Source organism: Perna viridis, chromosome 12 (genome assembly GCF_037379345.1).
Source record: "Perna viridis isolate PV_CMFRI_1.1 ecotype Kerala chromosome 12, ASM3737934v1, whole genome shotgun sequence".
Lineage (NCBI taxonomy): Eukaryota > Metazoa > Mollusca > Bivalvia > Mytilida > Mytilidae > Perna > Perna viridis.
In genome coordinates, this window is record NC_142456.1 from 31,361,051 (window position 1) to 31,375,240 (window position 14,190).

General features: G+C 32.2%; 1 protein-coding gene across 1 annotated transcript; it reads right to left on the reverse strand.

Moving 5' to 3' along the window:
- Positions 1-1,851: 1,851 nt before the first annotated feature.
- Positions 1,852-12,333, reverse strand: LOC148602025 (guanylate cyclase 2G-like). Its single transcript, XM_088554452.1, has 6 exons — positions 12,196-12,333; positions 11,262-11,694; positions 6,342-6,503; positions 5,521-5,619; positions 4,733-4,824; positions 1,852-1,917 (listed from the first exon to the last, which is right to left on the reverse strand). The coding sequence occupies exons 1-6, from the start codon at positions 12,316-12,318 to the stop codon at positions 1,852-1,854; spliced, it is 975 nt and encodes a 324-aa protein (XP_088410578.1). The 5' UTR covers positions 12,319-12,333.
- Positions 12,334-14,190: the final 1,857 nt, after the last annotated feature.

Genomic DNA, 14,190 nt, shown 5'->3' on the forward strand with positions numbered 1-14,190 from the left:
AATTAAACTACTTCATAAAATTATGCAAGTCGCAATCAGTAACATGCAAAATGTAATAATGACATGGAAAAGATGCGAGCAAAATATTTCACACTGCCGTGTTATTGGTTTACGTTTATTTTAACAAAATTCTTTACAATATAAAGCATTGGAGACTCTACCCTACCGATGCTCCTGGTCCATGCTCCGAGTTTTTAGTGGAGTCCGAGTTGGTCATTTTCTTTTGTTAATGTATTATTTTAGTTACTTTATGGTCTTTGTTGTGTATGTCTTGTTTTCAATGTCTGGTCTTTGTCCCTGGATTGCATTCTTTTGATTACCGCTATTACCTTGGTTCCCTCGATTACTCTGTCACCAGAGTGTCATAGTTACGATAAAATGAACTGAGGAAAGATAGAATGAAGAAAAAAGTACTAGGAAAGAATAAAGAAACAATATAACGAGGTATGGAACAACGTCCGTGACAAGAATAAGCAGCAAATGTTTTCGACAAGAATAATTATATCGTAGTAATAAAATCCAGAAGTCTTTGTATCATCTAGATTTCTAAGGTTTTACTTTATTTCGAAAATCATAGTATAACGTGTGAATGTCCCTGCATTTTTTGGTAAATATCAGAAAACACAAATTTCCTCATGGCATTGCATTATTTTTAGGCGGTCGTAAAATGAAAAGTTTAAGAAAAAAAAAGAAATCACCCTTAATCATCTGCACAAAATATTTATCTGAAATATTGTACAATTTAATTTTATTACTGCCAGCTTTAAGAAGTTGTATTCTTCGTTTTTTTTCAATTAGCGTGGAATCCTGAGAAAAAAAATTACAGCAAAAATTTTTTTTTAAGAAATCTTTTTCTTCAAATTTGCACTTTAAGGTCAGCTGAGCTTGAGTCCTTTTAAGGCAGTACTCAAAAGCAGCGAAAAGACTTTTATTCTTTGGAATAATCAATTTTCAGTGTATGGTTTATTTATAATTTTTACAGATTACTTCCATGACCTTAGAACAAAGTGTTACGTTCGTTTTGCTGTTTGTTATGATCGACGGCCTGTTAATGTTGCAGTTGATGAATCAATTATAATGAGCTTCATTGAAGCTTTTGCGAATACTGTAGCTGTAGTTGTAGGCCCTAGCTGTAATGATGTCTTTTTCCATTTCCGCGAGTATTTTGTGCAATATTTGCGTTCAAATGTATCAAACAAATTCACATACTATTCACTGTACAATTCACTAATGAATATGATAATATTTTGTTTTCATTTATTGTCTTCGTATGTGAAAACTTATCAGAAGTAAATAATGCGGTAACGACAATAGAACATTCAGTTGCAAGCACTTAAGAATTTTGTTTTTATGAACCCATTACTTTCCATAACATTACAAGTCCGTCACACGATTTTCGGTATTTAAGCAGAAAGACTCTTACCAGACAACTTGCAAGAACGCATTCGATATTTAACAGTTATGGAAGAGTTAAATGGATGTGACAAGCACGAAGTTATTTTATGAACCTTCTGTCCGATTTCTATCACAATTGCTACCTAATTACATCACAGAATCACATGGTTTTCTGTTTTATTGTGTCTGTTGTGTCTATATATTTGTACTTCGTTTCTATGGTGAAATATAGTCTACTGGATTGGTACCCGTATAGACAAAACGAAAAGTTGAAATGTAGTCAACTTAACTGATACCCGTACAGCCAAAACAATGCTGTGAAATGTTGTCAATTTGACTGGCACCCGCGCTGTCAAGACAATAGGGTGAAGTGTAGTCAATTTGGCTGGCATTCGTACAGTCAAAACAATGCGGTAAAATGCAGTCAGTGTGACTGTTAATCGTACAGCCAAAACGTTATGTTGAAATGTGGTCAATTGAGTGGTACCCATAGAGCCAGAAGGTTGTCATAACTCCCTTTCCCTAAAACGAAAAATAAATACATGAAAAGTAACTTATTTAAATGTCATCCAATGGATGTCTTTTGTTTTCAATATAGGTCAGGATTAATTATTCGATATAGATTTTGAAATAGAATGAAATCATTTCATTCTATTTCAAAGACACTACTGTTACAAATCATTGTAATGTTTGTATTCACAAATTTAAATCAATCTTATGTAAACATCTAAGTAACTCGGACTGATTTCATTCTATTTCAAAGGAAAGCTTGAAAGTCTTTGGTGAAATTGAATATGATACAAACATATCACTGATTGAATGAGTCATTTCCCTTACTCTAGGTCTACCTCCCTAAGTAACTTATGTTTCGCCAAAAGATCATTCTGGTGATATTTTATTAGTTGTATATTTCATGGTTAATGTGCCTATGAGTGACGGAGCTATTCGCATTTATATAAGGATTTTGCTGATGGTGCAACTCCATGGTCTGGACTAGCGGGAAAATGTAAGACTTCATCGTTGCACGTTCTGCAACTGCGTTTAAAAATCAAACAAGTATTCCATTTCCCAAACGAAACAATTTCGAACCATTTATGGGATGCCGATGATGCTTCGACCTATGAACCCAAGGGAAATATGTATCTAATGCATCTTTATCTGCAATTTTCCCATTTTCACAAAGTCTGACAGTATAAATCTATTGTGGGTCTAAATTAACATTCAAAGCCTGCTATGATTGGTTCCAGCCCAACGTTAGCAAAAACATTTAATGTGACCATTCCTTCTATACTGAATAATTAATCCTGACATATATTAAAAAGAAAAGACACTCATGGGATGACATTCTCATATCGGCTATATGACAGACATATAATATGCAAATAAGTAAAAAGTCGGATTGCCGACACTTTTGACATTGATTCTATGTCAAAGTGGATAAAAGCTGTGATGTCTTTGATTTGAAACGTATGAAATTTTTAATATGCCAATGGGTGTCAATTGTATATCAGTTTTCAAAGACCCGACGAAGGAAAAACACTGTCTACAATATATGATAAACATGTTGTCAGGCCAGCAGACAAAGCCCAAAACAACATTGTGTTTGTACGCGAAACGTACTTCATTCAACGTAGATTATCAAAGGTAAACGCAGAAAATTGTAATAGCAGTATAAAGACCTAAACTGCTACCACACTTTCCAAAGAGAAGGAAAAAAAACATATATCTGTGATATCCTCTTCTGGTCTCTCTATCAAAGACGACGATTGTGATCTGCCGTCTATGTACTGGATTCCTACACTCCACAAGAATCCATCCAAACAATGCTGGATCTGCATCATGTACTACCAGAACCTCCTTCAAAACTTTTAACGTCTATATTCACAGTTGTCAACGAGGGTCTCCAGTTCTACCACGACACTTGTTACTCCCGTAGTGGTATTAATTCAATATGGATCGACAAAATTCGAAAGATCATTTGGAAACCCTCAATTCAAGATTATTGTCAAAATAGAATAGCATCAAAACATATGATTCTTCAACTCTTTATACCATACTGAGTTAAAATCCCGACTCAAAAACATTACACATCGTTGTAACTCCAAGAAAGACGGTACGCCAAGATACAAATATGTAGTTCATGGCAGAGATTCCTCATATTTTGTAAAAGAAAACAACAATTCGAAATCAGTTTCCAAGTATACCGAAGATTTTTCAAATCACTGGAAATTTAATCGACATCATATTTGTTCAGTGTGGTGGGCGCGTTTTTCAAAAAACGGTCGGCATTCCAATGGGAACAAATTGTGCTCCTCTGTGTGCTGACATATTACTTCAATCTTATGAGGCTGATTTTAAAGCTGATCTGATCCAAAAGAGGGAACACGTTTAGCTAGGTCCTTTAATCTCATTTTCTGCTATATAGATGGCTTATAATATTAAACTATCCTAGTTTAGGGGATTATATCGCACTTACCGCAAAGAATTTAAGAAAACGAATACTACAGACATTGTGATATCAACCGCATTTCTTGACCTACGCTTAGAGATTGATGGTAAAGGAAATCTATTGACCAAACTATACGACAAACGCTATGAATTTTCTGTATTGTCAACTTTCTTTCATCAGTGGCATTCCGTCAGCATCTGCGTATAGAGTTTTCATAACACCACTCATGAGATGTCAGAGCTTTCCGTAAATACGCAATTTTTTTGTATCGCGCTAGATTTCTAACTATTAGGCTTCAGGAAAAAGGATTATATTGCTACAAGATTGAAGTCATCACTACTGAGAGTGAATTGTCTTTCAACGTACCATAGTTTTTATTTCCTCTTTCGTCTACCCCAGACTTTACTTTTTATGAGCAGATCGGGGGGTGTTTCTAGAAAAGCAGAGGATGCTTACCCGGTGCACCTTATCCATGCTCCCAGTTTTCCGTATTCCTCATTTACTTTTGTCACTTCGTATGTATTATTTTCGTTTTTTTTATATTCTTTTCTGTGTTTTTCTGTTTTCCAAATCTGGTCTTTGTCCCTGGATTATATTCTTATGATTTCCACTCGAATCTCGGTTCCCTTGATTACTCTTAAAAAAAAATTAAAATTAAAAAAAAATAATTAAGGGACTGAAATATTATCTTAAAAGATTTGCTGTTTTTGTCTAATTTTCCGTCTAGTGCAAAAAGAAGTGATTGATTAATTGTAGCCTTGGAATACATTAGAACCAGCAAAAAAAAATGAGCATGATCCATATAATATAGCAGCTGATTTAAACAAACATTTTATGACTTCCTTTTGATATTAAGACAATACATTTTTTCTTAAAATTTATAAATACCTTTACTCTAAGTTCTCCGCGTGGATGAACGTTAAATCCACTAAATCTCTCTAGGGCTTCTGCTGTGCTCAATGTTATTTGGATCATGGAAGCTGAAGGAAACAATCAAGTAGTTACATGTAATAAGTGTCCGCCTAAGCATCATGCAAAATTTAATACATGGTTGGAAATCCTATATATTTTAATTTTTGATAATGTGTTAAAAATGTTATATTATACAGAAATTAACAATGGGCTTTTTTCAAATTCTTAAGAAATATAAATTTTGTAAAATGTATTGTACAATTAAAATTTAAGATAAATCCGTAAGTGACACTGAAATACTTTCGAAACGTTTGGATTTTCGACGTAAATCATCTCATAAAGATCCAGATATCTAATAAATATCAAAAACAAAAACGTGTAGCCCATAATGGGTTGTATCAAATATCTCAAAATCAACATAACTAACATACTTAATACAAAGACTGCTATTAAATTATTATGATTTACTGCTAATTCATTGAACCCCCTAAAAAATCGGTTTGATATTTGGAGAAGATACATTATGGATGGCTTAATTTGACATATTAGGATGATTTTGCGAATTATATCCGATATTGAGTATCATCGAAACTACATTTAGCACGCAATTTGAGAGCATGTATATATGAGTCAATATCCTATAAAACATTAGGATGGGTTTTCAAAAAAAAAAAAAAAAATCAAATACTTTCAGATTTTATTTAAGAAAGTCAGGTCGGAATATGAAAGTGTTAATTTTTTTTTGTAAAACGGGTATAACTTACGCAAGCTTGTAGACTCCATTCTTGACGCAACGTTGACTGTATCTCCAAACAAACAATAACGAGGCATTTTTATCCCCACCACACCAGCCACAACGGGACCTTATATAAAACATTATTGAACACATTTAACAGTTCTTAAGGTAAGGTCAATGATTCACTAAAATCCTGTGCTGAGTTTGATTTCGCTTTTTTACACCACGTACGAAGCCCACAATAACATATGATAATTAGTACAGTACATTTGAATTTTAATTGAAACTGTTCCAGCTTTGTTAAATATATATATATATATATATATAGAAGTGACGTTCTTCGATAAATATGAGAATGGAAAAACTCAAAAAAGTTTCTTTTTTCATTTAGTTATACCAATATATAATATATTCCACCTGTTACGCAATACAGTGTTTAGTGTTCTAAAATCAACTCTAAACTAATTTTGCCCGTGTTTATAAGGTAAATGATGTATAATGGTGCCTGAAACCATATTGGAGTTGATTAGATACGTGTGTATATCTCAGCCCACGCGCACTATTTTTTGCCGTTATCAAACTATCTTAAAATTTGAATTGTTGTTTTAGGAGACTTAGGGTAAGAAACACAACTCTTAAAAATCATTGAACGTTTACATTTACCATTCGACATCAATCTCATGCGAGCATCAAAGTAACTTGGACTGATTTCATTCTGTTTCAAAGGCAAGCTTGAAAGGCTTTGGAAAAATTGAATATGATATAAACATATGACTGATTCCAAGAGTTACGTCAATTATTCTAGGTCTACGTCCTAAATAGTACATGTAATTCTTTATAAGTCCTTACCAGTATTTATACCTATTCGGATTTTCCAAAACTCGTTAGGTATATGTGGTATTTGTGTCGCACTGACAACATGCATTATATCTAAAGCCATCACTGCTATCTCAAATGAATGCCTGTCATCATTTCGTACCGGAAGTCCCGATACAACCATGTATGCGTCACCTGAAATGTATTCACAACTGCAGATATAATCACTAACTGTGTGTGTTTGTAGGAATCAGGGAAAATTGGAAATATCCGAAACATGCATGTCAAAACCCCACCGATCTGACAATAAAATATCACTCAAGGATGCTTTCTCTACTTAAAAAGATTTTTGGATTTGCTCAGAAATTTTCAACAGAATCTTAAAAAAAAACCATATTTTTGAACTTTTAACTCAATGGTCTACTATGGTATGGAAAATATTTATTCCTTAATTCTGATGGTGCAAATAGTCAAATTTTATAATAAAAATGGTAAATTGAGTTATAATTTCAATGGAATGAGCTGAATATTGACAGGGAAGATAACTCTGTTGAAAACTCAATTTTCTAACTTTCTATTGTAAGATTTCTGGATCAATTCAGAGATTTAGAGATCAGATAGTGGAGCTTTTAAATAGAGACGATTTCTGTGAGTGAATTTATATTGTCAGACCGATGGGTTAGTAACTTTTCCTGAAGTATGTTTGCTGCTCATATTCAGGCATTTTTTTTTTCTCTTCTGGTGTTATCCATTTCATAGCATAAATAATTGTTATCCAGTGCCCCCCACTTTTTGATTCACAATTTCATGAAACATATCTTAAAATGTTATTTGATAAGTTTGTATGAAAAACTTGATATTTCTTCGTCTTTTTGATAGATAAAACCAACTGTGAAAAAAACCGTTAGAAAAAAGATAAATCCTTTTCCCGACAATATTTCAAATGCTTATATATATTTTATCTTAAAAGAGCATGTCAATCCGTTATTTTGTTTTACTAATACTGTTCTAACTTGAAAGATCTTAAAAGATTTCACAACCCTATGAAGTAATTGTTATTCTTTCGAACATCAATAAATGCTAATGAAAAATGTGATTAACGTACTCAATATATACAATCGAACAAAAATCTCGAATATATAGCTTCAATGTCAAAATACTATGACATCAGGTAATTAAAAGTCAAACTATTTCAAATTTGACTTTTTTAGAAAGTTTTTCAAGCACTTTCACAAAATCATTTTGATAGTTCTTATACAAACGTCACTTCAAAATTTCATTTTTACAGAACTGCATCCATTTGCATGTGTAGATTTCATTTAAGTAGCACTCCAGCTAAGAATCATGCAAAATGTTATTCATGGGCAAAAAGCCTACATATTTTTATTTTTGATATTTTGTTTGAATTACCATAGTAAACACAAATTAGCATTCAGTTTTTCATATAACCCATGTTCTTAGGAGATAAAAAATTATATAGAATGCACTGTAGATTTCAAAATTAAGGGAGATAATTCTGTAAATGACACCCAAAAACAATAGAATCTATTGGATTTTCAATGTTGATTATCTCCTAAGAGGAAGCAGATTTGAATGAATAATTACACATTTCATACTATTGACCCATAAAACAACTTAATTACAAAAATAAAAATATGTAGCCTATTTTGTGGTTTATCACATTTTTCAGATTTTGCATGATTCTTACAAAGACAGTTACTTAATATTGAAATAAACGGAAGATAAGAACTTGATGACAACGTAATTGTTAGTTTATTTTTTCCCCAAATATATCCTTAGAAATACATCAGAATTGAATACTTATTATATATATTGAATGTTAAATTTGTGAATGATATTGTGACCTGAAGGCTCTCATTGATGTAGTTCAAACAGACAGAAAAATATATAACAGTCATCCCTCATAATCTAATTTTATGATCAAACTTCAAAGGGTAAATCATTAAAAAAAATGGTTGATGACGACACAATTATATTAAAAATGTGAAGAGAAGTCATTCTAGAACTTTTACTTAAGACTTCTTTTGTAGGTATTGCAACCAACGATTTTAATCGATATATTTCCTTTAACTACATATACATTTTAAGGATAGAAACTTTTAAAATATTACATCATACAACTTCGATAATACTAAGATAAAACAGCAAAAGTTTTCGACAAGAGTAATTATGTCGTAGCAATAAAATCCAGAATTCTTTGTATCATCTAGATTTCGAAAGGTTTTACTTTTATTTCGAAAATCATAGGATAACGTATGAATGTCTCTACATTTTTGGGTGATAATCAGATAACACGAGCTTCCTCATGACATTGCATTATTTTAACGCGATCGTAAAATGAAAAGTTTTAGAAAAAAATAAGAAATCACCTTTAATCATCTGTACAAAATATTTATCTGAAATACTGTACAATTTAATTTTATTACTACCAGCTTTAAGGAGTTGTATTCTTCGTTTTTTTTTAATTAGAGCGGAATCCTGAGAAAAAAATACAGCAAAAATATTTTTTTAAGAAATCTTTTTCTTCAAATTTGCACTTTAAGGTCTGACGAGCTTGAGTCCTTTTAAGGCAGTACTCAAAAGCAGCGAAAACTACTTTATTCTTTGGAATAATCAATTTTCAGTATATGGTTTGTTTATAATTTTTACAGATTACTTCCATGACTTTAGAACAAAGTGTTACGTTCGTTTTGCTGTTTGTTATGATCGACGGCCACTTAATGTTGCAGTTGATGAATCAATTATAACGAGCTTCATTGAAGCTTTTACGAATACTGTAGCTGTAGCTGTAATGATGTATTTTTCAATTTCCGCGAGTTTCTTAGAGTATTTTGTGCAATATTTTCGTTCAAATTTATCCGACAAAGTCACATACTATTCACTATACAATTAATTAATAAATATGATAATATTTTGTTTTCAATTATTGTCATGGTATGTGAAAACTTATTATAAGTAAATAATGCAGTAACGACAATAGAACATTCAGTTGCAAGCACTTAAAAAGATTTTTTTTAATGAACCCATTACTTTCCATAACATTACAATACCGTCAGACGATTTTCGAATTTTAAGGCAGAAAGACTCTTACCAGACAACTTGCAAGAACGCATTCGATTATTTAACAATTATGGGAAGGGTTAAATAGATGTGACAAGCACGATGTTAATTTATGAACGATACTGGTAAGGATTAGTCGGATCAATGAACATTTGTTTGAGAGAAATATTTGCTCTACACATAGAGATCAATCATTTATTGTTTTCTTATTCTATGATTAAAAATACACACATAGACAAAGTCAAACTTTAATGTATATTTTTTCAACAAAGAATGATTTGAATTATCAAAATTACTTTTCAGAGTTTTGTAGAATTCTATTTGAAAACTTTTCAAATATATACCCATCACACATCTTAAACTCGAATGCTCTATATGAAGTTCCCTTTTTCAAACCCTAACACAATTTTCCCTACCCCCGTATACACTTACATATTACAAAACAAAATAACAATAGAAATTATGATTTTGTTCAGAAAGTTGGGCCATCAACTAGTCTAATACATACAATAGTATGACAGCTGCAAGAGGCATGATTTTTTCACCTTTCTGAATCAAAATTATTTACCCCATTTTCAGTTTTGTTATGTTTTGGTTTTTTTTTGTCCGTTTCCTGTATTCATTTTGTCGCTTTTTTCTGTTCTTTGTTGGTTATAGAGTGTACCAGGTAATAATTTGTCCTACGTCGTTTGTACTATTGTTATTATTACTTACCGATAAACAGTTTGCATGATATGGAGCCACTTTACATTTTATTAGTAAATTCACAATCTGGCGAAATTGAAATGATGGAATTTTGAAAGGCACATCTTTTACCAGAATGAATAAAAAAAATACCACTCAAATTATAATTGCAAAAAAGGAGCAACCTCTCATCTGCAGCACCCGAACAAAACACGTAAGAAATATCGCCAAAAACAACACCGAAGCATCAGCAGTAGGATCATTGAAATATGTCAAAGATTAATCAAGAGAACCAAGGTTACAGCGGTAATCAAAAGAATGTAATCCAGGGACAAAGACCAGACATGGAAAACAGACACACACCACAAAGAACATAAAGTAACTAAAATCATACATACAAAGTAACAAAAGCAAATGAGCAACTTAGACTCCACCAAAAACTAGGAGCATTGATCAGGTGCACCGGTAGGGTAAGCGTCGATATGCACATAAAAAGTCATGTCCGGGGTAGACAAACGATGAAAGGAAAACTATGACCCGTTGAATAAATCAGTTTTCATGGTGCAGACGGATACACCATAACGATCCAAAAATAAGATAAAAGCTCAAACATAAATTCATGGAACAATGACGATATACATAAGCAATGGAAAGAACCGAATAAAACAAATTATATTTAAAAACTTAAGGTAAAGAAAAAACTTAAAATGAGCAACTGACGAAAGGAGTAATTATGGTTACGCACATCTCTTTAGTGTCAGTGAATATATCGTAGACCTATTAAGTTATAAATACATATCATATATTTAGATTAAAATATACCTTTATTTGTATATGCATTATAAGTGTTTGTTTAAAACCCTATTTATTTTACCCTATATCACATACCCTATATTTCACCTCTAGACCTATATTGCATACCCTATATCGCACCCCTATACGGAACACACTTGAAGTGTAGTTAAAATATATGATATAATGAATATGACATGTCCAAATCTGTATCACATATAGTATTAACCCTCGACCTATATCACCCCGCGGGCCAGTGGCCCTTAGAAGTATATAGGAGTCTCGGGTTGATACAGCATGCGATACATATTTTGACATGTAATATTCAGTATATAAATGTATCAAACAAAAATGATTTGATTTTAAATATCCGAAATACTATGAATTAAAACATACCTATTGTTTCGACTTTATACACATCATACGATTCAAGTCGTTTGTCAATCGTTACATACAAGTGGTTTAACATATTGATAACTTCCATCGGGGTACTCATGGAACAAATCGTCGTAAAACCGACGATATCGGAAAAATATATCGTCACCGATTTAAAATGCTCGGGAGGTATGACTTTTTGTTGTAGCATTTTCTTGGCTATAGCAGCCGGAAGCATTTCACATAAGAGTTTTTCCGAACGCCTCCTTTCTTGTTCCAAATCATCGGTCTTATCTTTTAGATTGTTTGCGAAAGTTTGTAGCTTTTTCGTTAGACGATAAACAAAGAAAACAAAAATTGGAAACATCACAACTGATATAATGGTAATAGATGCATGGAAGGATATGTCTCTTCTTATCTTGCTTAGATAATTTTCTAAGGATTCAAGTATTTCCTAAAAAAAAAATATAAAAAGAAAATTTTGGGTACAACTTCGAAAAACAAGCGGCAATTTCTTCACGTTAAGAAGTACATTTATTTAATCTTAATTTGGAATATTAGAATTTAAAAAAAATCGCGTGCAATTCGTATTGCTACTTTGTCATATAAAACGAAATAGTGAACTTTGAATTTCCTTTTCAGTATAAAAAGGCGAGCAAAATTAATTTAAATACATTTCGTAGCATTTAAAAGATAACATATTTTCGTGATTTATATATTCTGCTATATGTATATCATGTTTTGTATGAATAAATGACTTCTTTTGGCGAGTGGTGTACTGAGTATATAGCTTTATGGAAAGACTAATTTCTACTCATAGAAATTTTAGTCTTTGATTTTTAATTAAAAATATAGGCAAACACTTTTTACGCAAAAAGAAAATCCTATCTACTTCAGATGGGTTTTTTATACTACTTATTTTGTTTATTTTAATTAATTAAATTAATTTACTGGCCTCTGCTAGAACATCCTGGATGTCCTTCAATATGTTAATATACTCCGTCATATTGTCGAACCAAACAGAACCCGTCAAAATCGACACTGAAGAAGCATTATTAGAAACTATCAACTGCCTCATAGTGTAAACGACCCTGTAGAGAGATGTGGAGGTGAAACGTTTATCGAGTATGTTTTTTGCTGAATCTGAAAACTGAATACAGCTGCGAAGATACGTCTCTCCCAATGTTTTCTTCTCAATGTACCAAAGGAAATCGTTAGATGAAAAAACTCCTATAATGAAAGCGAAAACGTCAATGTAGAAAAAATGGGGTCCTTAGGTCAACTGTATATATTCTTTAAACAGGTTTGGCTGGGTAGAGAACTTGGTTGGACTCACCATTTTACTTTGAAATACCAGCACTTAGTCGGGAAAATAGTTTTCTTGACTTTGCTGTTATTTTGTCATGTATTTTTTTTATTTGTCCCTCCGATTTGTGACCATAATTTCGGTACTTTATTTATTGGTTTAGTTATATGAAAAGCTTCCTATCATAAGAATTAATTTTCAAATTGATCATCGTATTGAAAAGAAGACAAAAAAGTCCGAATATTTACTTAAAACATCATATTTTCTTTGCTATAATAAAAAGTAAGATGTAAATGCTATCACAATGGCTACAAAAAAGGGCTGCATAGGTCAACAGATATTTCCTTTAAATGCAAAATTCATACAATGGAAGTAAGCACTATCACTACGAAAAGAAATTGGCGTGCCTCGGTCAATTGTATTTTCCCACAGCTGTCCCAGATTAGGGGGATGGGTGAGCGCTTACAAACATTATTTTTATTGTTATTTGTTTTACGTTTTTTTGTATAGATTAGGTCAATTTTCGTCTTTTATAAATAGCTTCATTTTATTTATTTTGTGGCCTTTTCCAGCTTACTATATAGTATGGGTTTTGCCCATCACTGACTGCAAGAAAAAAAAAGTGCTTCGATGAAATACATGTGTCATTTAATGTATTTTGTTTATAAATGTATTATGTACGATTATAGTGTAGTATTGTCTTTGGTGCGCATACAAAAAGACACCCCCTCCCCAATACAGTGAAAATATCTCTCTAGAACGAATTACTGTTTAATTCTAAAATTGCTTCAGTTTAAACAGTTTTCAGTGTATTTGCAGACTTCAAAGATGTCTTACTTTTATTCACTCTTCTTTTTTTCATTTTGCAAATATTTTGGTTTTTTTTTAAAGCTGTGATTTGACCAACGAAAATTTCCTAGATCTATGAATGAAATTGATTTTTCTACATACCTGTAGCAAAGAAAGTACTACCAAGTGCCCTTTCTACGCCCGCTTGTTCTTTGCTAATTAGCAAAAGATAGTAGGCCGTAAGTTCTTGCCATATCGTCTCACTCTCTGCGCCTCGAACCGCTCTCCCAACCCATTCTATAATGTGTTCGTTATCTTCGGAATAAAACTCTATGGGGTTGCGTAAAGTCATGTTTTGTGGGTTAAGCAATACTCTATATTGTTGTAAATGATCCATATATAATTGTTTTGATCTAAAATAATTAGGACTCTGAAGAGAGACCCAACCATTCATTGAATTCAGCACACTATCAGTGTCAGTTCTGGTTTTCTCCAAATTTGCCATGATGGATTGTTCACCTCCGGTACTTACGAAAAATGTTGATGTTCCTCTTTCGATTTGCAAGTAATGAATTAGTGTCCCTACATCAATGCATAGCGATATAATGTCCTTAATTGCTGTTTGTTTATTGTAATTAACTCCGTCCTCTGACATGGTGAAAGAACTTTCCATGATTAGAATAAATATAGGCACGATTACTAAAGCAACAATCTTTACCATTTGACATTTTTGTCCTCGTCTTGTCCCAAGGTCATTCAAATCATGGCATCTATGCTTTCCCCAATCCTTTTCTGAATGTGGCCCAACAGAATTCTGTTTGAAATCCATAAATTCAATATATCAGCTGTCATTTA

Bases quoted from the DNA above. Each gene is read 5' to 3' on its own strand.
- LOC148602025 (XM_088554452.1), bottom strand. From the start codon at position 12,318: ATGAGGCAGTTGATAGTTTCTAATAATGCTTCTTCAGTGTCGATTTTG. The intron at 6,504-11,261 runs GTATGTTTTAAT...AATACATTTCAG, and splicing joins GTATAAAGTCGAAACAATAG to GTGACGCATACATGGTTGTA. The intron at 1,918-4,732 runs GTATTTATAAAT...TTTTCGTTTTAG, and splicing joins GCGGAGAACTTAGAGTAAAG to GGAAAGGGAGTTATGACAAC.